Source organism: Myxocyprinus asiaticus, chromosome 25 (genome assembly GCF_019703515.2).
Source record: "Myxocyprinus asiaticus isolate MX2 ecotype Aquarium Trade chromosome 25, UBuf_Myxa_2, whole genome shotgun sequence".
NCBI classification, from domain to species: domain Eukaryota; kingdom Metazoa; phylum Chordata; class Actinopteri; order Cypriniformes; family Catostomidae; genus Myxocyprinus; species Myxocyprinus asiaticus.
The window spans coordinates 9,315,625-9,338,972 of NC_059368.1; the positions used below are offsets into that span (position 1 = coordinate 9,315,625).

Genomic DNA, 23,348 nt, shown 5'->3' on the forward strand with positions numbered 1-23,348 from the left:
TTGAGGGAAAGATGAATGCAGCAATGTACAGAGACATCCTTGATGAAAACCTGCTCCAGAGCGCTCTGGACCTCAGACTGGGGCGAAGGTTAACCTTCCAACAGGACAATGACCCTAAGCACACAGCCAAGATAACAAAGGAGTGGCTATGGGACAACTCTGTGAATGTCCTTGAGTGGCCCAGCCAGAGCCCAGATTTGAACCCGATTGAACATCTCTGGAGAGATCTGAAAATGGCTGTGCACCGACGCTCCCCATCCAACCTGATGGAGCTTGAGAGGTCCTGCAAAGAAGAATGGGAGAAACTGCCCAAAAATAGATGTGCCAAGCTTGTAGCATCATATTAAAAAAGACCTGAGGCTGTAATTGGTGCCAAAGGTGCTTCAACAAAGTATTGTGCAAAGGCTGTGAATACTTATGTACATGTGTGGGTTTTTTTTTTTTTTTTTTTTTTTTTTTTTAAATAAATTTGCAAAGATTTCGAACAAACTTCTTTCACATTGTCATTATGGGGTATTGTTTGTAGAATTTTGAGGAAAATAATGAATTTAATCCATTTTGGAATAAGGCTGTAACATAACAAAATGTGGAAAATGTGAAGCGCTGTGAATACTTTCCGGATGCACTGTATAGTGCAAGTCATAGTTTAAAATTATTAAATTAAGTGTTAAGGGTCAGTGTTTAAACAAAGATTTTGTAAGAACTATAAGATTAATGACTAATGTCTTTGAAGTTCATCCTGGATTAATTGCAGAAGTTCACATAGATGCAATTGTTCTTGTTAGTTGGCTGATGAAGTGTTTTGTTGGCAATTAATTGATAGACTATGTAATCCATTATAGACTGAGGTGATGCAGGCAGAGATCAGTGAGGTGCATCACAATTGAACCGGCCGGTAATTTCAGTGAGGTCTATCCTAAATCCAAGGTTCAGGCAATGGCATATGAAGTATCCCATGTCTTATAGTTGGAGTTGGTATCAGTTCATCCTCTGAAGTCCATCATAATAGACTAAAGTGATGTTTGGCTGGCACCGGCTGCATTTAGTCATCATCACTCAGAGACACGTAGCAGTGGAGTCCAACATGAGGCAGGAATGGTGCTGGATCCTGCCGGTTCTGGTGACCTTAGGATAGGAGTCCCGAGGTTGAGACAGGTATACAAATAGAATAATATTAGCATAGATGCCATTCAATTTATTGCAGAGTTATAGATCATGATCAGTGTTTCTGGTTCCGGCAGACCTAATTAAAGCAGCCTAATTGTGAGTTGTTCTCTAAATTAGGTGTATGCCTGGCTAAATAGATGAGTCTTTAGTCTAGACTTAAACTGAGTGAGTGTGTCTGCATCTCGAACAGTGTTAGGGAGATTATTTCATAGTTTAGGAGCCAAATATGAAAAGGATCTACCTCCTTTTGTGGATTTTGATATTCTAGGAACTATTAACAGACCAGAATTTTGCTATCGTAATGAACGTACTGTGGAGCTAGACCATTCAAAGCTTTGTACGTAGTTAACAGAATTTTAAAATGAATACGAAATTTAACAGGTAGCCAATGTAACGACGATAAAATGGGGTTAATATGATCATATTTCTTGGTTCTAGTCAGCACTCTGTCTGCTGCATTTTGAACCAATTGAAGTTTATTTATTGATCTTGCTGGACATCCTCCCAGTAATGCATTACAATAATCTAGTCTTGAGGTCATGAATGCATGAATTAGTTTTTCGGCATCAGCAACAGAGAGCATGTGTTGTAATTTAGCAATATTTCTAAGGTGGAAGAATGCTATTCTACAAACACTGGTAATTTGATTTTCAAAGGACAGATTGGTATCAAATATAACACCTAAGTTCTTCGCTGTTGAAGATGATGTAACAGTACATCCATCGAGAGTCAAATTATATTTTAGTGGCTTGTTTTTAATGGTTTTTAGTCCAATAATTTGTACCTCTGTTTTGTCGGAATTGAGTAGAAGGAAATTTGTGGCCATCCAATCTTTGATTTCATTGACACACTCTGCTAATTTGGAGAATTGTGAACTTTTATCAGGTTTTGAAGAAATATAAAGTTGGGTATCATCGGCATAACAGTGGAAACTTATTCCATGATTCCTGATATTATCTCCCAGGGGAAGCATATACAAGGAGAAAAACAGAGGTCCTAAAACTGATCCTAGTGGCACTCCATACTTAACTTTTGTTTGGTTTGACAATTCCTCATTTACATAGACAACGTGGTAGCGGTCTGCTAAATAGGACCTAAACCATGCTAATACAAGTCCACAAATGCCAACATAATTCTCTAACCTATTCAAGAGAATGTCATGATCTATGCTCTTGAAGGCTGCACTAAGATCTAAAAGCACTAGAAGAGAAATGTAGCCGCGATCAGATGATAAGAGCAAGTCATTTGCAACTCTGATAAATGCAGTCTCTGTACTGTGATGGGGCCTAAATCCTGACTGAAATTGTTCATATATACTATTTCTCTGTAGAAATTAACATAGTTGGGAGGACACTACCTTTTCTAGTATTTTCAACATAAACGGGACATTTGAAATCGGTCTATAATTAGCCAGTTCTCCAGAAGTTGTGGCTTCTTAATAAGCAGTTTGATAACTGCCATTTAAAAGTTTCTTGGGACATATCCTAAAGAGAGTGAGGAGTTAATAATATTAAGAAGAGGTTCTGAGATAACAGGGAATACCTCTTTTAAGAGCTTAGTTGGTATTGGATCTAACATGTTGTGGCTTTTGATGTTTCGATAAGTTTTGTCAGCTCTTCATGACCTATGACAGCAAAGGATTGAAGTTGCACATGAGGTACTGTGACAGCTGATTGCATAATTCCAATTTTATTTCTGATTATTTCAATTTTATCAGTAAAGAAATTCATGAAGTCATTACTATTGTGCTGCGATGGAATATCTGGTTCAGTTGAGGCTTTATTCCTAACCAAGTTAGCCACAGTACTGAATAAACACCTAGGATTGTTGTGGTTATTTTCTATGAGTTTGCTAAAATATGCTGACCTGGCAGCTTTTAGTGCCTGTCTGTAGCTACAGACACTATCCTTCCATGCACCGCAAAATACCTCTAATTTTGTATTCTTCCACTTGTGCTCCATTTTCTGAGCTGCTCTCTTGAAAGCATGATTGTCACTGTACCATGGTGCGGGTCTTTTTTCTTTAATTTTCTTTAATCGAAGGGGCGCGACACTATCAAGAGTGCTAGAGAAGGCTGTATTTATATTTTCTGCTATTTCATCAAGTTCTTCTAGATTTTGGGGCTTATTGAGTGTATGAGATAGATCTGGAAGATTATTAGTGAAGCTATCTTTAGTGGTCAAAAGAATAGTTCTACCTGAATGATAGCGTGGTGTAGACTGAGTAACATTAGCTGATCGCAGCATACATGAGACAAGGTAATGATCTGAGATGTAATCACTCTGTGGAAGAATTTCTATAGTATCAACATCAACTCCATATGACAGAATTAAATCTAGCATATGATTATGGCAATGAGTTGGTCCTGTCACATTTTGTCTGACTCCAAGAGAGTTGAGAATATCGATAAACGCTAATCCCAATGTGTCATTATGTGAATGCTGAAGTCACCAACAATTAAAGCTCTTTCTACAGTAACTACAAGATCTGATAAAAAAAAATTTGCAAATTCACCAAGGAAATCAGAATAAGGCCTGGGTGATCTATATACTGTAGCAAGGGCAAAATATTTTTTATTTATATCTTACAGTGTCACATTAAGCATTATTATTTCAAAAGACTTAAACTAATATCCTGTCCTCTGAGTAACACCAAAAACTTCACTGTAAATTGTGGCAACACCTCCTCCTCAACCCTTCCGACGAGGCTCATGTTTATAACAATAACTTGGGGGAGTAGATTTATTTTAACTAATATATTCATCCGGTTTAAGCCAGGTTTCGGTCAAACAGAGCGCATCCAAACTATGATCTGTAATAATTTCCTTTACAATTAGTGCTTTGGTAGAAAGAGATCTGTTTAGTAGCCCTACCTTCATATGATGTTTATCTTTTTTCTAAATGATTTAGTGAGAGTTTTGCGTTTGGTAGTTCGGGGAACAGACACAGTCTCTATGTGATATCTAGGTGATACAGTCTCTATGTGTTGTAGTTTATGTGACGTGTGTGATGTCTCAAGGCAGCTAGCAGATGTTTGAATTAATCAGTTTGTCTGCATCCTGACCTGGGCCACAGTTAGTCAAATACTATCATTATTAAGACTATGAGCCAAATTACTAGAGAGGAATGCGGCACCTTCCTTTGAGGGATGGAGTCTGTCTCTCTTTAGCAGGTCAGGTCTACCCCAAAAACTCTTCCAATTGTCTATAAATCCTATGCAATTCTCTGGACACCACTCAGACATCCAGCCGTTCATTGACACTAATCTACTATAAACCTCGTCATTACGACAAACTGGGAGGGGGCCAGATCATTTTACAGTGTCTGACATCATTTTTGCAAGTTCACACACCTCTTTAACATTATGTCTAGTGATCTCCGACTGGCGAAGCCAGACATCATTAGTGCCGACATGAATAACAATTTTAGAAAATCTACGTTCAGCATTAGCCAGCACTTGTACATTTGATCTGATGTCATATGCTTGAGCCCCAGAAATGCATTTAACAACAGTGGCTGGTGTCTCTATTTCCACATTCCTTACAATAGAATCACATTATTAAGGCTCTCTCTACATGATTCTCAGTGGGTGCATCACTGAGTGGGGAGAATCGATTGGAAACCCTAACAGGAACGGGAGAGTGGTGTCGCTTTGCTGAGCGAGTATGCCACTGAGACGTCACCCAAATGCCCAGCGGGGGCTCTAGAGCCGGAACCAAAGTGTGTGTGTTTCTCGTTGTACTACCCACATCTGAAACAGTATCTACCGGCTTCTCTTTCTCACTGACCTCCACTAGCATTCGAATGCATGTCTCTCCGTCAGCCTGACTAATTCCTTACATTTATCACATGTGAATCCCTCACTGCTGACGGAAGAAACTATAGTAAACATGTGACATGCAGTGCAGGAAGAAATAGCATGAGCGGATGCCATGACTTACCGCAATTGTTTGTTGTTGTTGATGTTGTTGGTTGTTCCTGAGCGGTGAGGGTTTGAGATCGATGTGAATTATGTCTGTTAGATTTAAGGTCATCTTTAATAAAAAAAATATATATATATTTCAAGAACCTATACAACCTCATTTTCCACCATGGGATTAATAAAGTATTGTTTTATTACCTGCAGCCTGTATTGAATGTATAGAAATACCAAACCCCAGGCAGAGATAGTTTTAAATTGTAATTCTCATGTAATGTAATTCTCAGCACACACAGCTCCTTGTATCTCCTGGTTTGCGGTATTCCAGAGATATTTTAGTGGTTACATCTTGTACGCAGTTGGCTGTTCTTCTGTATTTAATACCTCTGTGTTTATAGAGAAGTGCTGAATATGCATATGAGACACAACAGGAGTCTTAAACCTGGCATCATCAAATACCTTCCTCTTAATCTGCTCTTTGTATGAGGTCTTTCATTGAAGAGGGATTCACGTTACTTCCCTATAACCGCAATGAGAAACACCTGGCAAGGTGAAGCCTTGCAACTAGCTCTCTTGTGGGTCGTTTGCACTCCATCTGTCCAACATTTAGTTTATCCGAATAACAAGCCTTTAAATTGAATACTGACTAAGCATAATCCCTGTGACAACACTCTCTGGTTTCTGCTGGGCTATTTCAAACTACATAATACGGCCAATCATGTCCCCGTGGCTTAATGACACAGCGGTAAGTGTTTTCTGAGCAATAAAGCACAAACAATGTTAATACTGTAGCATATAAATGTACATGCCAGATGGTTCTGAGAGTTTGGCTGCATTATTTATCTCTTTACTTTTATGACTCTTGGCGTGCTCTGATGCAAACCCCTGTTGGAGTGAAAACAGGGTACATGCTGACTAAATTGTTTCATTGCTTCATTATCATGGAGGTGAATCAGGGATATTGAGAGAAGTGAAGCTATTTAAATGGAAACAAGGATTGTCAGGCGAACAAATTGCAAGACCTTGGGGATTTCAAACAAAGGCCTAAAATTTAGGCTTCAGGTTATGCAATCGGCCTGAAAAAGTGAATGGCGGACGACAGCCATTCTTCCCCGGGCGGACGGCAGCGAGTCCTCTGACCCCTGGCGGATGGAACGGCTCCTCCCCTTCCTGGTGGATGGCAGCAGTTCCTCCGACTCCCGGCAGCAGCTCCTCTGTCCCCCGGCGACTCTTCCCCTGGATGACGACAGCGGCGAGGACTCCAGGACAGCGCATCCCTCCTCCTTCCCGGGTGATTAATTGACTCAGTGCTGGCCTTGCACCCTCATGGCCCGGCCACACCCTCCTCCTTGTCACAGTCATTTCTGCGCCACTAGCAGCACCAAACGGAATTGCAAAAATTACTGTTTTCAACAGGTTTCCCAAACACTCCTTTGTCTTCCACTGATCAGACAAACAGATCCAAACTAATGACATCAGTTGAGCCAATGTTGCTGTGTCTGGCTGGTAGGCATGCTCAAACAAAATGAGCAATATTTTGACACAGAGCCACAGTTTTTTCCCTTTCAGGGAAATCAACCAATTATTATTAATAGTTCATTTAACTGCTACACATAGCAGTGCTGTGTATGGCAATTAAAAGACTTCCAACAAGACTTAAAAACCTCCCTTATTTGTACAATGGAGAAAAATCACTTCTTCACCCAATTTAACCTTTTATTCTTACACTTTGTGAGGCAATATGTGGCGACGTCTCTTCTCAAGCCTAATGCTGGGGCTAAATGTGAACACATATCTTTTATTGCCTCTGGCCAGCATGTCGTCTATAACCATTTCCAAGTTTCACCAAGCTGAAAGAAAAGAAATGGATTTTATGTTCTCTTTAAAAAGAACTTCCTCAAAGTAAAGTAAAAAAAGCTTTCAGTATTTGCCTCTGACATCCAACTGGTAAGGTGTGTTTTATTGTTGCAGTTTAAAATGTTGGCTCTAAAAGCATCAACTACTTGCATGATGAGATCATTTGATTTCAGTTTGTGCGATATGGCAATATTGCACCGATTAATAGTGAGGCAAAGCCATTCAGTTTCACTTAATCAAAGATGTTACGGACAGCAATAAAAATGGTCTCTTTGGCAACTCAGCGTGGTGTAATCCAAACTTATTTATTCATTAAGTAAAAAATAAATCTGAGGTCAGCACTAATATATTTTCCTCTGTTTCATTTTGGTTCCCTTATTAATCAAATAATGAGAGGGAACAACAACTATAAAACAGAGGTCCAAGTTCTACATCCAATGGAAAATATCAATTCCTTCCAGGCTTTTTGGTCCAACTTTTTTGGAAAAAAGAAAAGAAAATGAAAGACAAAAAGAGAGAGCGAGGGAAAGTAAGTGTACGGCTTCACAACCAGTATCTACCTGAAGACAGTCAAGCCTATTCAAGCAAAATTTTCAATAATACAGTGTGACAGTCCACTTCCATTGACTCTAACAACTGGTTTTCCTATATGATTGTTTGTTTACATTATGCATAAGCTTACAGTTGTGCATGGGATGTGTATGCATGCATGGTATAATGCTTATATTTCCACTGTTTCTATTGCACCCATATACAGTAGGCCTCCTAATCCACCAAAACAGTTATTGTCAACAATTGGCCATAATTGCACTTCATATCAGTTAAATACTAAACCCATTAATCCAAAAATCCAAATATTTACCTTGCCTTTGTTCTGATAACCATGTGCTTCATATCAAATGCAAAAACTTCAGATAAGGCCATTACCATATAAACTGTTTGCCATTATTCATTTATGGAGAATAAAAGAGAGTGAAAGAGAGATAGAGAGAGAGTGAGAGAGAGAGAGAGAGAGAGAGCTTTCAGGTGTTAGATTCAGGTTCTCCTACAGTGTATACTATGCAATAATGACTGCCTTATCACCTGTCTTAACATAATTTGCACTAATTCTTGCCATCTCCAAAGTCTCCCTTACCAAGAATCAAAGGACGTCCTAATTACGGCTATTTGGAAAGACTCTTTGATGTAATCTTTTGATGTAATATTACTGTCTGCTCTCATTACTCAGCCTTGTCCAGTTCATTCTTAGTTATGAGCATAACATTAATGTGAGCATAGTGTTGTTAGGCCACTAACAGTTACTATTGCCCAACATCAGGTCTGGTTAATTAAATACAGCCTTTTATTTATCTCAGAAGGCAATTTGTTTTGCAGCTGGCTTAACAAATTAAATCAAGTGCTAAGTATTTTAAAAGCACAATAATCAGTTATTTATAACATCAGCTAAAACTGAAATTACTATCACATGTGTGAGAGAGTTGGGGTTTGTTGGGCAGCATTTGAAGACACTTTTGCAGCTGGATGGTTAAAATCCCCTTTACAGAAGACTTAAGGGCACTGGAGAGGACAAAAGCTGAATCTTTAAACTTTTTTTTTGTCAAGGCATGCTGCACTTTAAACTTCTTGATTCAAGAGGCCTACAATGTATAGCATTCTGTTCTATATAATTGTATTATTAGTATGCACTTGTAATGTAATGTACTTGAAAAATCTTACTGTCATTGATAAATGTGATGACATTCAAAACAATATAGTTGTCAATTATTTATTTGGATTTCAGGCCAGATGTTTTCAGTAGTCTTAATGTTGTCTAATGCTGACCTCTAGTGTGGGAAAGGGATAGAGGCAGTCTTAATGGGCGAAAACAATGGCCAAGGACTGCTATTCATATACAGTAGGCTATTGCATCATACAATTTCATTGAATTCTCATTTCCCCCAATGTTCATTCATTAGCCTTTCCAATCGTTTTAGCCCTACATATTGGCTAGCATTTTGCCACAAATGTAACATTACAGTAATGAGAGTGGCACCACAGTGCACGGTGTAACCTAACCAATGTTAAGTCTTCACTGTAATATGAATAATAAAGTGACAGTTTGTTTCAAAGTTTCAACATGTGTTTAATGAACTATTTAGCAGTATTAATAAACATTTAAAATGTGTGGTCACAATTTGCTCCAACGTGATATTTATTTAAATAAAAATACCATTGTCTTGGACAATGTTCATCCTTTTGGTCAAAATATACATATAGTTGAGTTTTGCCTTAAAGGGATAATTCACAGAAAAAATTAAAATTACCTCATCATTTACTCACCCCATTGCGATCCCAGATGTGAATGACTTTCTTTCTTCTGCAGAACACCAATTAAAATTTTTAGATGAATATCTCAGCTCTGTAGGTCCATACAAAACAAGTGAATGGTGGCCAGAACTTTGAAGCTCCAAAAAGCACATTAAGGCAGCATAAAGTAATCAATTCAACCCCAGTGGTTAAATCCACATCTTCAGAAGCTATAAGATAGGGGTGGGTGAAGTATCATATATAAATGATATTGAATTTTTGTTTTGTTTTGACAATGTAATTCACAAACATTATCCTAATTTAAGACCGTTTTGACATTTAAAAACTAACATGCAAACCCTTGCTAGTGAAAAAATGCAACTTTTGACTCACCTTATAATTATAACGAATTAGCCCATGTGACAACTAGCCCTTTTAGACATTAATCATGCATATTTCCACTATAAACAATACAGAAACGTGAACAGGTTTACAAGGGCAACAGCATTTGATTCAGTTATGCAGAGTGAGTGAAAAGCTGAACGCTCGAATCTACTCGATCCATTCGAAACGCTGGTGTCCTTTTATTTCTCTTAGGTAGAAGACTGGCCAATCAGAGCCCTCTCCCCTCAGCGAAACCTTTTCATTGGCTACCGGCAACGCACGGATGACCATACACGTGAGGAAACTTACGTAACCCCGTAATGAACCAATCAGAGCACTCGATTCCTGCAGGAAGTTGTGTAGTTGCGTGGATATTTTCATTGGTGCGTGTTTTGTTAACTGAATGATGGTATTTGCTCCTTTAAAACGGGTCATTTTCATGTAAGCAAAATGAAGCACAATTCAAACGTCCCCGCATTTCTCACAAAGCTTTGGACCCTCGTAGAGGATTCTGATACCAATGAATTTATTTGCTGGAGTCAGGTAAACGAAAACACTCGCAAAGAAAAGCTGACCTAAATGTGAGCATTGTAGCTTGGGCGACAATGACGCACTTGTTTGTGATCCGGGTACTGTGTGATCAATTGTTTATTATGGTATTGTTTATATTGCTTAATTTATTTCTTCATTATGTTTAAATATATAACTTAATGAGATGAATCGGGCTGTAGTTCTATAGAAGAAAAATTAGCACATGTGTACTAATTTTTGTTTCTTATAACAATGTAAAATAAGGTTGGTTGTATTTGTCGAGAAGCTGTATGTTTGTACTTAACTGTGCTAGTCAGTATGAAATAAAATATAATGAAAGGGGTTTAAGTCAGCAAAATGAACTAGGACAGTTGAAAGTCACCATTAGTGTTTGTGTAAATTGTTTCGAATGATGGAATAGAATGCATAAAAATGAATACATAAAATTAAATGGAATATAATCTATAAGAGAATAAACTAGACTTTCTATTATACATTTTCTTTAAAGGAATAGTTCACTTTAAAATGTAAATTCTGTCATTATTTACTCATCCTCATGCCGTTCCAAACCGATGCTGTTATTTATTTTCCCTGTAAAACATTCTTTTTAAGAACGTACCTCTTTTCCATACAATGACAATTCATAGTGACCATGTATGTCAAGCTCTAAAAAGCACCTTAAAAGTAGTCCATACAAATTGTGAGCTATATTCCAAGTCATTTGAAGCCATACTATAACTTTAAAGTATTAAAAGTTGTTATTCACTGAATAGCTTCCCCTAGAATGCGTAAATAATGTGCGTAAATGTACATGTGTAAATAATGACAAAATATTTATTATGGCCTATCTATTTCTGTAAATGGCACCTCTTTATTTGTGATTATAGAAAGGGAACAGTTTCCTCGTATTGGATGAACAAAGGTTTGCAAAAGAGATTCTCCCAAAGTTTTTCAAGCACAATAACATGACCAGCTTTGTTCGACAGCTCAACATGTGTGAGTGATTTCTCTCACCCTGCACAGAAAATCTGCTTTGTCATTCATTGTTTGGCTATAATCTGAGATCCATGTCTGTTTCTTTCCCTCTTTTGTTGACAAACAGATGGTTTTCGCAAGGTGATGCACATTGACACAGGTATAGTGAAACAAGAGCGAGATGGACCGGTTGAATTCCAGCATCCGTACTTCAAACATGGGCAAGATGACCTGCTAGAAAACATCAAGAGAAAGGTGAGACAATCATTTAAAATGAGAAAACAAGACAAAAGAAACAGTGGATGTCCTTCTGTTTGATTTGCTGTAATATTAAAAACCTGAAAACAAGTTGGCACCTGCAAATCCATTATGTGTAGAGCATCAAGCTTGGGATGGTTTTAGAGGTGGGCGATGTAAGCAAAGATTTATATTACAATATTCTTAAAATTATTGGTTAATAGTGATGTACTTTATGTTACAATATATTTTTATGGGTAAAATAAACCTGGAATTTTTTTAATGGCTGACCTTTTACAGGTGATGTACTTTTATTTATATTTAAAGGGGTCATGACATGCCTTTATATATATATATATATATACATGCATACATACATACACACATGTTCCTTGAGGTTCACTTATAATATTAGTAAAGTTTTTTTGCACAAAAAGTTATAATTTCCCTTCCTCATTCTGACCCTCTGTCAGAAACACTTGGTTTTGGTGCTGCTTTCCTTTAAGACTTGACAATAAATGCTCACTGTTATGATTGGCTCTCTGCTTTTGACTGGCTGGCTCTCTCCTTGCCATCTCACTGCTACTGGGTGGGGCTACTGAAGTGATAAAGTTGGCATTGATGTGCCGTTGTGGAGGTGGTCAGATGCAAATGTATATCGCACTGACCGCGTTTACATGCAGTTAAGAAAACTGTTTATTCCAGGATTTTAGCAGAATGCGGCATCTGAAACTTCATGTAAACAAGAACACTGATTTCCTTATGCCGTTTAAGGGATTAAGAGAAAGCGGTTTAACACACCTAGGTTTCTTCTGAACAACACGGCTTAATGTGCTCAAATAAACACAAGCGGTGTTCTGATGGGTGTTTGAAGAGTGTGTGCGTGTGGAACAGACCGGAATAACAAACGTCATAGGACGGAGCCCAACAACATGTCAACACAGCGGAAAGAATTCAACATTTCTGGCCGTGGGAAAATCACATACACAAAAACAATACCCATTTATACACACAAACGTAAAATATCGACTGTCCCTAACATCCGCATATATGCGCACTTACATTGGGAGTTTTATGTAAGAGGTTAACCCCCAATACTGCATTGCAATTCAGCTGCAGGTCGTGATAGAAAGTGAAGGAAACAAACACAGCAACAACTTTGGAATATCTGGAAATAAAGCGAATCAACAGAGAGTAAAAAAAGTGAAGTCTTCCTTCCTCTTTTTGCAGTGGAGAGAATGTTTTGAGTTCTCAAACTTACAGTATGTTTTTATAGTACAATGACCTCATACACTGCCTGGCCAAAAAAAAAAGTCACCGTTTGGATTTAAGGCAGTGTTATGATCTGGGATTGCTTCAATTGGTCAGGTCTAGGCTCAGCAATGTTATGCAGCAATAAAATGAAGTCAGCTGATTACCTGAATGTACTGAATGACCAGGTTATCCCACCAATGTTTTTTTCCTTCACTGACAGCACGGGCATATTCCAGGACGACAATGCCAAGATTTATCGGGCTTAAATTGTGAAAGAGTGGTTCAGGGAGCATGAGGAATAATTTTCACACATGAATTGGCCACCACAGAGTCCTGACCTTAACCCCATTGAAAGTCTTTGGGATGTGCTGGTGAAGAATTTACGGAGTGGTTCGACTCTCCCGTCGTCAGTACAAGATCTCGGCCAAAAATGAATGCAAATCTGGATTGAAATAAATGTTGTGATGTTGCATAAGTTTTTCGAAACAATACCATGACGAATGCATGCCGTTATCAAAGCTAAAGGCGATCCAATGAAATATTAGAGTATGCAACATTTTTTGGCTAGGCAGTGTCAAAAGATCAAGGAAAATTAGATTCCTCATGTCATGACCCCTTTTAACAGTTATTGCAACAACATTTAAATGAAAATAATAAATAAAAAGTAATTAATCATTAAAATTAAAAAAATTTTTTGCTCCGCATTAGTTTTCAATTGAAGCCAAAAAAAAAAAAACTTCCTTAGGTGATTGGAACACACTCTCACTTCAGTAATGTGCTGGTGTTTTGCATAACCAGTCCGCGATAGACATGATGCTCAGAAATGTATACCAGTTGACACATTTCTACCAGCATCTGAATCAGAATGAGCTTTATTGCCAAGTGTTCTCACTTACACAAATAATTTGTTTGGGTGATAGAAGAAACAAGTGCACACAGAATATAAAACAAGGTAAGAGTATAAATAGACATACATATAACAGAATGCTGTATGTACATGTGTAAGTGGTAATTTCTCCTGAAGTCCACTATCATCTCCATTGTTATGAGCGTGTTCAGCTCAAGGTTGTTGTGACCGCACCAGACATTCAGTTGATCAATCTCCCGTCTGTATGCAGACTCGTCACCGTCACGGATGAGGCCGATGACCGTGGTGTCATCTGCAAACTTCAAGAGCTTGACAGTGGGGTCTTTTGCAGTGCAGTCTTTCGTGTACAGGGAGAAGAGCAGTGGAGAGAGAACACATCCCTGAGGAGCACCAGTGCTAATAGTGAGGGTCCCGGATGTGAGTTTCCCCAGTCTCACTAGCTGCTGCCTATCTGTCAGAAAGCTGGTGATCCATCAACAGATTGGGGTGGGCACGGAGAGCTGAGTCAGTTTGATTGAGAGAAGATCAGGCATTATGGTATTGAAGGCTGAACTGAAGTCCACCAATAGGATCCTTGCATAAGTCCCAGGTCTGTCGAGGTGTTGCAAAATATAATGCAGACCCATATTGACAGCATCATCCACAGACCTGTTTGCTCGGTAAGCAAACTGAAGGGGGTCCAGCAGGGGTCTAGTGATGTCCATCAGGTAGGCCAAAACCAGTCTGAAACGACTTCATGATCACAGACGTGAGAGCAACAGGTCTGTAGTCATTAAGTCCTGTGATTTTGGGTTTTTTGGGGACCAGAATGATGGTGGAGTATTTGAAGCAGCAGGTAACTTCACACTGCTCCAGTGATCTATTGAAGATCTGTGTGAAAATGGGGGCCAGTTGGTCAGCACAGATTTTCAGACAGGCAGGTGAAACACCATCTGGGCCTGGAGCTTTCCAAGTCTTTTGTTTCGGAAAGACCCAGCACACATCCTCCTCGCAGATCATAAGTGCAGATTGAGTAGCAGGAGGGGGGTTCCAGGAGGAGTTGGTGTGTATGAAGTGAAGATCAGTGTGGGGGAGGGGTGTGAGACTGGGCTTTTCAAACCTGCAGTAAAGCATTCAGTTCATCAGCCATTAGTTGACACTCTACAGAGTGAGGAGGAGGTGTCTTGTACTTGGTGATGCTTTTTAGGCCTTTCCATACAGATGCAGGATCGTTGGCTGAAAGCTGTTTTTTCCGCTTTTCAGAGTAGCTTATTTTAGCCACTCTGATTTCCTTAGTAAGTATGTTCCTGGCCTGGTTGTACAATGTTTTATCCCCACTTCTGTAAGCATCCTCTTTGGCATGACGAAGCTGTCTGAGTTTTCCTGTAAACCATGGTTTATCGTTATTGAATGATAAAAATGTCCTAGTAGGGTGCAAATACCCTCACAGAAACTGATATATGATGTCACCGTATCTGTGCGCTCATCCAGGTCTGTGGCTGCAGCCTCAAAAACGCTCCAATCAGTGCAGTCAAAGCAGGCTTGTAGTTCCAGCTCTGCTTCATTGGTCCATCTCTTTACAGTCCTTACTACAGGCTTAGCTGATTTTAGTTTCTGCTTGTAGGTCGGGAGAAGATGAACCAGACAGTGATCAGAGAGTCCTGAAGCTGCATTTGGGACAGAGCGATATGCATCCTTTACAGTGGTGTAGCAGTGGTCCAATATCTTTCTTTCTCTAGTGGGGCATGTGATGTGTTGTTTGTATTTTGGCAGTTCACGCATGAGGTTAGCTTTATTAAAATCTCCCAGAATAATGATAAGAGAGTCCGGGTGTTGTTGCTCCATGTATATCGGTTTAACCGGTATATCGCCCACCCCTAGATGGTTTGATTTTGAAAGTCAGATGAATTCTTTCTCAAATTTGAGAAGGTTTACCTTCGTTTATGATCTAGCTTTGGGTTCAAGCCATGATTGATTGTGGAATGGTGTTATTCTTGATATAGGTGTCCAATGCACGGCCTGAAGATGGCAAAATAAGACAAGAGGATCTTTCTAAAATTCTCACAAGTGTTCAGGATGTCCACGAGCAGCAAGAAAATATGGATGCTAGACTTGCTGCCCTGAAAAGGTAATGAAATACTCTTTTCAACATACAGACTAATATTTAGTGTTGCTTGCTAAGGTAAGCATCTACTATTGCTCATACGTAGAGTTAGGAATTGGATTAAACCGAAGTATTACACTTCAGCACGTAATTTCATTGTAATACATGCTGTGGACACGAATAATGACTCAAATCATGCAGCTTGTCGAGAAGAGGCATTCTAATACATTTCTAAATCATCAGACTTAAAATTGTTGTCTGGTGTTTGACTTACATTAAAGAAGGGACCCGTGTCATATCAAGGGACTGTAATACAGTATTATAGTGGACTCTTTCGATTTGAGTCAGTAAGCAACCTCCTAGAAATGCCCTAGCAATCTGTCACAACGGTGCTATTGTTTTACATAGGCAAGCGCCACTACCTTTGTTATCAGGAAATTTTAAAATCATGTTCACTTTTCTGTTTTCTTTTTCTCAGAGAAAATGAAGCTCTTTGGACGGAGCTTTCAGACCTCAGACAGAAACATGCCCAACAACAGCAAGTCATAAAGGAGGTGCGTTAAGGCCCAGGTATACTTGTTTTTGCGGGTTCCGGATCGGCTCACGGCCGGACTTTGAGTATACTTTTCTGACCGTGAACGAAAAGGAATGCGTAGACTTCACGCGCAGCCGAGGACCGCATGCGCGAGTCAAGAAAATCTAGGCGGCACGTGGTCAAGCCATACAGCTGTGCTGATGACGCAATTTGCGTCACACATACTGTGCGCGGAACGATCTGCAATGTGCACACCCAAAGTATACTTTTGCTTTTACTGTTGCATACACCGATTTTGCAATGATTGCAGTGCAAGAAAAATGTGAACGGCTTTTTGCATTGTCCTTTCTAGATGGTGCATTTCATCTTCACGTTGGTTCAGAACAATCGTATGTTAAATTTGAAACGCAAAAGGTAAGACCAAAATGGAAATAAATGTCTTAAATGGAAATAAGTTATTGAAAGACTGTTGGCTAATACTTGCTGTCTTGCTTACAGGCCACTTGCTCTGAACAGTAATGGAAAGAAGTCAAAATTCATCCACCAGATCTTTGAAGAATCCATAGACCACAGTAAAGTATGTATAGAAACATGCAGGGTTTATTCCATGCACAATACTGGCTCTTCCTGCTTAAAGGAAATGTTCTATTATCAGTTATTTTGTTACCGTAATTTTGCTATTTATAACCTTGCGTTATTCTGTCTTGATGAGATTTGAGGCAGGGTTCACTTTGTGTGAAAGTGTCCTGCCCACTGAGATATATATATATATATATATGTATATATGTATATGTATATAGAACAGGATTGCTCATGACGTCATATCAGTGAAGAAACTGCACTGCCATTTTGCTATGCCCAAACATTCCAATGTCCCTATTGACTTAATAGGAAATCATCTCATTTCAGCAAGTAAACATTAGGCATTCAATCACCTATTTTATATCTGATAGCTGCATGTACATCCCTACAATGCAGACGTCCTACACATGTATTTATTTATTTAAATTCGGGAATTTTTCCTGTTTCTTGAAAGCCCGGGCGAGTTATGTGTATCTGTATCAAACAGTATCCACCACTAACAAACTTCATTGGCAAACAGATCAGCTGAATGTAAACAAGTTCACTGAAACTGAGGTAAGATACAAACAGACATTTTCAGACTTATTTATTGTGAACATCGAAGTGTTTGTTCAGAGTTACTTGTTTTATATTTTCATAAAAAGTGCCTTGTTCCCACTGTCACTTGAATAAGTGCATGCGCGCTCTCTCTCCCTCTGTCACATGCGCAGTGCCTGAGGGAGACATGCAAAGCAAAGCTGGTTTAAATTTAACTGATACGCTAGGTTTAAATGCAAACGAACACATAATTTATGACATGTATCCATGTATGACTACAGCAAGCGCTTCAATATGAAAACAGGCAAATCCAAGGCATTTTAGGCAAATTAAAAATCCCGGTATGACTTTTTAAGGACCTCTGAGGCAAACTGACATGCTGTCACCCCAAAATAAGCAGATATTACAGCTTTTCATACTTGCATTACAACTTGTGGATATTTTTGCCGCTTCCTTTGGTGATTGTTGTGCTGTACTGATAGACTGAACTCCTGGGCAGGTGAATGCTCTGACATCGCAATCCGCGTAGATCTCCTCCCTCGTAACAAATATTATGCATAACAGCTAATTAAGCGTTAAACATGATTGTCACTAGTGGGCGAAATGCAACTGTTGTATCCACAGGTCAGAGATGGTGAAACGGTCGGCCAGTCATTGAGGCTCTATGGCAGTTTGGGCATAATAAGATGGCCACTCGAACACCTCCTGCTGGCAGTTTAACTTTGCATCAGCGATCCTGTTCATCTCTCTCTCTCTATCTATCTATCTATCTATCTATCTATAAAATCTCAGTGGTCCTGCACCTGGATATTAACCTTAAATTCTGAGAGTCACCTTCAGTTAAATTCACTTGGTGGGGGAGAATTTATTTATATAAATATGATATTCCTAATTAATATTGAAAATTGAAGTTGTGTGTGTTAGAGATGCATCTGGTGTCTTCTCTGTTAGTCTGCAGTAAATGGACTCGATGGACTGAAGACCAGTTCCGACATTTCTGATGATGTCATCATCTGTGATGTCACTGACGAAGACCCAGAAGTTACAGATGGCATATCTGTATCAGTTGATCAAGGGTAGGAATTATGAGTGTGTTTTATTATATTATATAGATTTGAATGTATTTGCACTGGATTTTAAATCCATGTTCTTCTCTGTTTCTCACAGAGATGCTGAAATCGTGGAAGTCAGTTATGAAAGCAGCCCAACCACAAAAATCAACAGCGGAAAGGGCACTATAAAAAATTCAGCCACTCAACAAGAACCAGTACCTAAAAGCACCTCTGACTTTTCACCGATCAGTAGCACCGGTCAATCAAACAAACCTTCTGGTTTGAGTTTGGAGGATCCAGTCAACCTGATGGACTCCATTCTCTGTGAGAATGGAGCCATTTCACAAAACATCAACCTTCTTGGCAAGTAAGTGAACTAATGATGCAGATACAGAAGACAGAGTTTATTATTAATATCTAATTTTCTATTTCATGTTACGCATTTTGAGTGAGCTTTTAATAACTATTATAACAATTATTATAATACTGAGAACACATAATGCAAAGACCAAAAATGTTATATCTCAGGTTTGAAAGAAAAGTATATAAAGGCTTATTCGCATCTAGTCCGATGTGGCTATACAACACCGAATTATGAAGTATTCACTAACAATATTTAACCTCCAAACTATTCAGTCTTATAAAAATGTAAAACAAAATTAGAAATTAAACATTGACAAGTAATTAAAAACTGACCTAAAAATGATCATTTGTTTTGAGTTTATAGAAATGTATTGCTTTGTTTTTGTCTTTTGCATGTTTTTGCAGCAAATCTGAACTTGGTATGAATAGAATGTTACTTAGCATGTTTTTAAATTCCTGGTTTGTAATTAATTTCCAATTAAATCATAACAGAGTTGAGCTGATGGACTATCTGGACAGTATCGACTGCAGTCTAGAGGACTTTCAGGCTGTGCTTTATGGAAAACAATTCAGCACTGACCCAGATATCATAGCGGTGTGTTTGGATATTCAGTAATCTTTGCCTGCTCATGCACCTACCCATCTGTTCCTTTTTATTTGTATTTTTTTTTCAGTGAAAATCTCTATAAGGATTTTCAGTGTTGTATAGCTGCTGTAATTCACCATGATGACCTTATGAATTTGAATTCCGTGCTCTCATAGTGATACATTTTCTCTAATAGTGTCCTTGTATTCTTTTTCTGTTGACAGGAAACTGTCTTGGAAACAAAAGATGATATCAATAAAGCCAACAAAGGAAAGTCTGAACATGATAATGCAGGTAATCATTAAATTATTATTACATATGGAAATTATTACATTAGTCAATGATGTGGAAGCCCTGGTTAAGATACATAAGAAATTTTAAATAAAATAAATTTGAAATTGTATTGTATTTATTTAAAAATCATTCTGTAGATATTAAACTTGAAAAGAGCAATTTGTAGCTGAGAAAATATTTTAGAGAACGGCATAGCTAGAAAAAAATATATTCACCATAGAAATTTCCATTACTTTTTAAAGATGTTTTTAAAATTAAAGGAATAGTTCACCCAAAAATAATCATTTACTAACCCTCATGCCATCCCAGATGTGTATGACTTGCTTTCTTCTGCTGAACACAAACACATTGTTTTAGAAGAATATCTTTTTGAAGCTCCAAAAAAACAGATAAAAGCAGCATAAAAGACTCCAGTGGTTTAATCCATGTTTTCTGAAGAGGTATGCTAGGTATCGGTGAGAAACAAATACATTTTTAATTTATATAGATTTTATATTGTATTAGTTCGAAAAAAAAAAACACAATCATGTTTTTTTATTTTAAAAAATGAGCGAAAAACCCTATAGACTTCTATTGAAAAGTTCCCCACACATTTAGGGATTAGGATGTCATATACTGTAGACTTGGAGATGGTCTCTTTTGACTTGGCCCAATAAGCAGCCATCTGCTGCAACCATTTAGTAATGCCCTAGCAACACCCTAATAATCACCCAAACCACCCTGACATTGCATAAATATAAACAAGTAATATATACATATATATATGGACAAAAGTATTGGGACACCTACACATTACACCTACAGGAGCTTTTATGACATCCCATTCTAAATCCATAGGTATTAATATCGAGTTGGTCCCCCCTTTGCAGCTATAACAGCTTCCACTCTTCTGGGAAGGCTTTCTACAAGATTTTGAAGTGTGTCTGTTGGAATGTTTGCCTATTCTTCCAGAAGAGCATTTGTGAGGTCAGACACTGATGTTGGACGAGAGGGCCTGGCTCGCAATCTCCGTTCTAGTTCATCCCAAAGGTGTTCAATAGGGTTGAGGTCAGGGCTCTGTGTGGGCCAGTCAAGTTCTTCCACACCAAACCCATCCAACCATGCCTTTATGGACCTTGCTTTGTGCACTGGGGCACAGTCATGCTGGAACAGAAAAGGGCCTTCCCCAAACTGTTTCCACAAATTTGGAAGCATAGAATTTTCCAAAATGTTTTGGTAAGCTGAGGCATTAACATTTCCCTTCAGTGGAACTAAGGGGCCTAGGCCAACCCCAGAAAAACAACTCCATAGCATTATCCCTCCTCCGCCTAACTTTACAGTTGGCACAATGCAGTCAGGCAGGAAATGTTCTCCTGGCATTTGCCAAACCCAGACTCGTCCATCAGACTGCCAGATAGAGAATCGTGATTCGTCACTCTACAGAACACGTTTCCACTGCTCCAGTGGCGGCATGCTTTACACCACTCCATCCGACGCTTGGCATTGTGCTTGGTGATGTAAGGCTTGCATACAGCTGCTCGACCATGGAAACCCATGCCATGAAGCTCCCAGCGCACAGTTTTTGTGCTGATGTTAATGCCAGAGGAGGTTTGGAACTCTGCAGTTATTGAGTCAGCAGAGCGTTGGCGACTTTTACACACTATGCGCCTCAGCACTCGGCGACCCCACTCTGTAACTTTACATGGTCCTGTGGTTCCTAAACGCTTCCACTTTGCAATAATACCACATACAGTTGATCGTGGAATATCTAGGAGGGAAGAAATTTCACGAACTGACTTGTTGCAACAGTGGCATCCTATTACAGTACCACGCTCGAATTCGGTGAGCTCTTTATAACGACCCGTTCTTTCACAAATGTTTGTAAAGTCAGACTGCATGGCTAGGTGCTTGATTTTATACACCTGTGGCAATGGGACTGAATGAAACACCTGAATTCAATGATTAAGAGGTGTGTCCCAATACTATTGTCCATGTATGTGTGTGTATATATATATATTATACACTTTTTTTTTTTTTCCTTTTTAGTTATTTCCTTTTACAGACTCCAATGCATTTTGACTAAATACAAGATTAAGATTAGTTTTTCATTGTTTTAATCTCTTTAACCGGTCAAAAATGACCTAAACATAACAGGAGGGTTAAATCAATATCCCCCATTTTTCATAACATGCTGAAATGCATTTACTGCTGTGTTGGTAACTTCATTCAGATAAGCAGCTGATCCAGTACACCACATGCCCTCTGCTGGCCTTCCTGGATGGATGCACCCCTCTCGCCCCACCCGCAGATCCCCCAACTGAAAACCTGAGCCCAGAAGAACCAGCAGATTTGTTGGACAAGGCCCTGGAGACGGAGATCCCACGCAGTTCGCTGATCAGGCTGGAACCCCTCACAGAAGCAGAGGCGAGTGAGTCCACGCTGTTCTACCTGTGCGGACTGAACACTGACCTGCCCAGCGCCGACACGCCATAGCTGGATATATAAAAGGGAATAAGCCTGCAAAACGGGACTGGACCTTTTTGATTTTTTTTTTTTTTTTAGATCATCATTTTGATGAATATATCTATTTGCCAGAATGTTTTTGGTACCATCCTTCCATGAGTTTGACATTCCTTCATTCCTCCAACATAATTCTTTTTACACCGTTCACTAGTTACTGTACTTTCCACCATCTCTTGCAGGAGAACAGTTATGTTGCTGGATAACATTGCAGCTATTTTGTGAAATATGTGTGTTCCTTTTTTATATTTATGACAAGTTCACTGAGCAAGTTCAGTAAAGATCAAAGATTGTTGTGGGAGTCAGTTATCTTTCATTAATATGGTATAGAAGTGCCTGTGTGATGTCCAGATCTTACTTTAAATAGCAGTGAAGAATTTTGCTTATGGTTACTTCAGTAATGTTGGCATTACCAAGAGCTTTTCATCATTATATTAAGCTTGGCTGTAGCATTAAAGTACCTTAAAAATGTCAGCTGGTGTTTATGATATTCACTTTTGACACACAAGCTTGTCATAAAAACCACCTTTTACATTGAAGCCTAATTAATTTTGCGATTAAAAACATGATCTATAATGCCCAGTGTTTCATTTCAGCTGAAAGCCACCTGTCTGCTTTGTTTTTGGTTTCAAGGAAGCACAAATCACAGAAAAGCATTGATGCAAATTAACATCTTGGTTGCCATGACAATGTAATGTCAACAAAACCTAAAATCCTTAACTGTAAAAATGACAATTTAAACAACTTTACAGCTTAAATATTACATAAGTTTTAACAGAGAATTAATGTAAGTGCTTTTATAAAATTATAAGCTTCACATTTCTGCTTTTAAAGCCTCCAAAAATTAGCCCCAATCACTTCCATTGAAAGTGCCTCTCTGTAACCTCCAGTTTTGCCTTTTTTTTTTTTTTATAAAGAAAAGGGAGGGATGAGTCTAAATAAATTTTTGTGGTAATCAATATTATGCCACAAATGCTGTCGATTGAGCTTAACTTGTATTGAACCCAGAACAAAGTTTCCTAACATCAATTTTTTCCAAAGTATGCGGTAATGGAGTGTGAAAACGGAGCATTTTGAAAACGCTCTCCATTATTGCATTCACTTTGGAAAATGATTACGATAGGAATCTGAAAACCGGCCCCAAATATGTTTTTGTTTGAAAACGCACTGATTTTGCTGTTTACGCAGCTCATCCACACTAGGCAGGCGTAAATGTAGCGGAATCTATGCATTTTCAAACAACGGATAAGTTATAACTTATCCCAGATGTGTATGACTTTCTTGTGCAGAACACAAAGATTTTTAGAAGAATATCTCAGCTTTGTAGGTCCACACAATGC

At 38.7% G+C, this 23,348-nt stretch overlaps 1 protein-coding gene and 1 long non-coding RNA gene across 7 annotated transcripts; one reads left to right on the forward strand and one right to left on the reverse strand.

Annotated features, from left to right (window-relative positions):
• Positions 1-575: 575 nt before the first annotated feature.
• LOC127416081 (uncharacterized) lies at positions 576-9,793 on the reverse strand. 2 transcript variants are annotated; one of them, XR_007893033.1, is made up of 4 exons: positions 9,622-9,793; positions 9,262-9,340; positions 5,108-6,935; positions 576-1,117 (listed from the first exon to the last, which is right to left on the reverse strand). It is a non-coding gene; the product is annotated as an uncharacterized LOC127416081 (long non-coding RNA). The 2 variants fall into 2 exon arrangements; XR_007893032.1 differs by having other exon boundaries at positions 576-1,125.
• A 175-nt stretch (positions 9,794-9,968) lies between these two features.
• LOC127416053 (heat shock factor protein 2-like) lies at positions 9,969-23,176 on the forward strand. 5 transcript variants are annotated; one of them, XM_051655162.1, is made up of 12 exons: positions 9,975-10,155; positions 11,031-11,139; positions 11,246-11,373; positions 15,460-15,584; positions 16,039-16,114; positions 16,448-16,509; positions 16,594-16,672; positions 18,166-18,290; positions 18,382-18,633; positions 19,122-19,224; positions 19,440-19,509; positions 21,719-23,171. In XM_051655162.1, exons 1-12 carry the CDS (start codon positions 10,063-10,065, stop codon positions 21,979-21,981), a joined length of 1,485 nt encoding a protein of 494 aa, XP_051511122.1. In that variant the 5' UTR covers positions 9,975-10,062; the 3' UTR covers positions 21,982-23,171. The 5 variants fall into 5 exon arrangements, 4 of the variants coding, with proteins under 4 accessions (XP_051511125.1, XP_051511122.1, XP_051511124.1 ...); XM_051655163.1 differs by having other exon boundaries at positions 10,055-10,193; XM_051655165.1 differs by lacking the exon at positions 19,122-19,224 and having other exon boundaries at positions 9,971-10,155; positions 21,719-21,862.
• The last annotated feature ends 172 nt before the right edge of the window (positions 23,177-23,348 follow it).

What these genes read in the sequence shown, in the direction of transcription:
- LOC127416053 (XM_051655162.1), top strand. Translation starts at nt 10,063, where the DNA reads ATGAAGCACAATTCAAACGTCCCCGCATTTCTCACAAAGCTTTGGACC. An exon ending in AGACTTGCTGCCCTGAAAAG is followed by an intron (nt 15,585 to 16,038) that starts GTAATGAAATAC and finishes TCTTTTTCTCAG; the next exon opens with AGAAAATGAAGCTCTTTGGA. An exon ending in TCTGTATCAGTTGATCAAGG is followed by an intron (nt 18,291 to 18,381) that starts GTAGGAATTATG and finishes TGTTTCTCACAG; the next exon opens with AGATGCTGAAATCGTGGAAG.